The sequence below is a fragment of the Alligator sinensis genome, unplaced genomic scaffold, assembly GCF_000455745.1.
Source record: "Alligator sinensis unplaced genomic scaffold, ASM45574v1 scaffold1065_1, whole genome shotgun sequence".
Classification (NCBI taxonomy): Eukaryota; Metazoa; Chordata; order Crocodylia; family Alligatoridae; genus Alligator; species Alligator sinensis.
Window position 1 is genome coordinate 13,661 of NW_005842812.1, and position 1,052 is coordinate 14,712.

Genomic DNA, 1,052 nt, shown 5'->3' on the forward strand with positions numbered 1-1,052 from the left:
CAGGGTCACCCCAGGGCCCCGGCCGCCCCTCTCCCCATCCCCCGGAGAACGTGCGCGGAGCCTGCGTGGGAAGCATTGCGATGAGCTGGGCCGATTCTGGGGCTGCCGCAGCCGGGGAAGCCTCCAGGCCCCAAATCCCCTCTGCAGGGGAAGGCCTCACCATGGGGCCCGCGCTTCTGGCGGGGTATGACCCGGCTCCCAGCTCCCCCCTGCTGGGGCAGCCCTCCCCCCCTCCCCATTGTGGGGGCTGGAGAGTGTCCAGGGGCTGGAAGCAGGCCCCCCTTTCACATGACAGAGCAGCTTTTCGCCTTTTCCTTCTTGAAGGTGGATGAGATGAGTTCGGAGCGGCTGGGCAGGTGCAGCAAGCGCTTGGAGAGGCTGCGTGCGGGGCTCTTGGGGGGCGGGGGGCTGCCCTTGCTCAGGCAAACGCCAGAGGCTGTGCGGAAGATGCTATGGACACTTTTCTCCGAGGTGAAGGCAGAGCACTCCAGGTAGCTCTCAGCTCCCAGCTGCTTGGCCACGGCACAGCCCTGCAACCCAAGCAAAGAGAGAGATGAGGGGGCAGCTGGAGGCCTGGGAGCCTGGCAGGCACCAGGAGGGGAAGGTCCCAAATGCTACCCCACAGACTGCTCAAGCCAGAGCCAGGTCCTTCTGGGCTACGGCTGGAGCTGGGATAAGAAGGCAGGATGCTGGTACTCACCTGCTCGGAGGAGACAGGAGCCTGCTTCTGGTGGGACAGCTCCAGGAGAGTGCTCAGATCGGTTCGCAGATCCGTCTTACAGCCGATCAGCAGCACCCGGGTGCTGGGGCAGTAGTCCAGGATTTCTGTCTTCCACTACCGGGACCATGGAGGGGAGAGGTGGGGGGGTCAGGGGGCCCTAGGCCAACAGCCCCAAGCTCTCCCTGGTACCACCCTAGTGCTGCCCTGGCTGGGGAGGGGGCTGCACCCAGCTCCAGGGGTGTAGGGCCATTCCTGGGTGCTGAGCCTGGCCCCACTGGAGCCCTGGGGCGGGGGTTTCCGACCAAACCCCTCCACCTCTGCAGATGAGACC

At 65.8% G+C, this 1,052-nt stretch overlaps 1 protein-coding gene across 1 annotated transcript in view; it reads right to left on the bottom strand.

Annotated features, from left to right (window-relative positions):
* Positions 1 to 6: 6 nt before the first annotated feature.
* The window catches only part of RND1 (Rho family GTPase 1), a gene marked incomplete at its 5' end in the record, with an annotated part of 2,470 nt that continues 1,424 nt past the window's right edge, over positions 7 to 1,052 (bottom strand). The window contains 2 exons of the mRNA XM_006035233.1: positions 7 to 530; positions 701 to 835. Coding sequence (XP_006035295.1) covers positions 285 to 530; positions 701 to 835 — 381 coding nt within the window. The remainder of the gene's footprint in view (positions 531 to 700; positions 836 to 1,052) is intronic.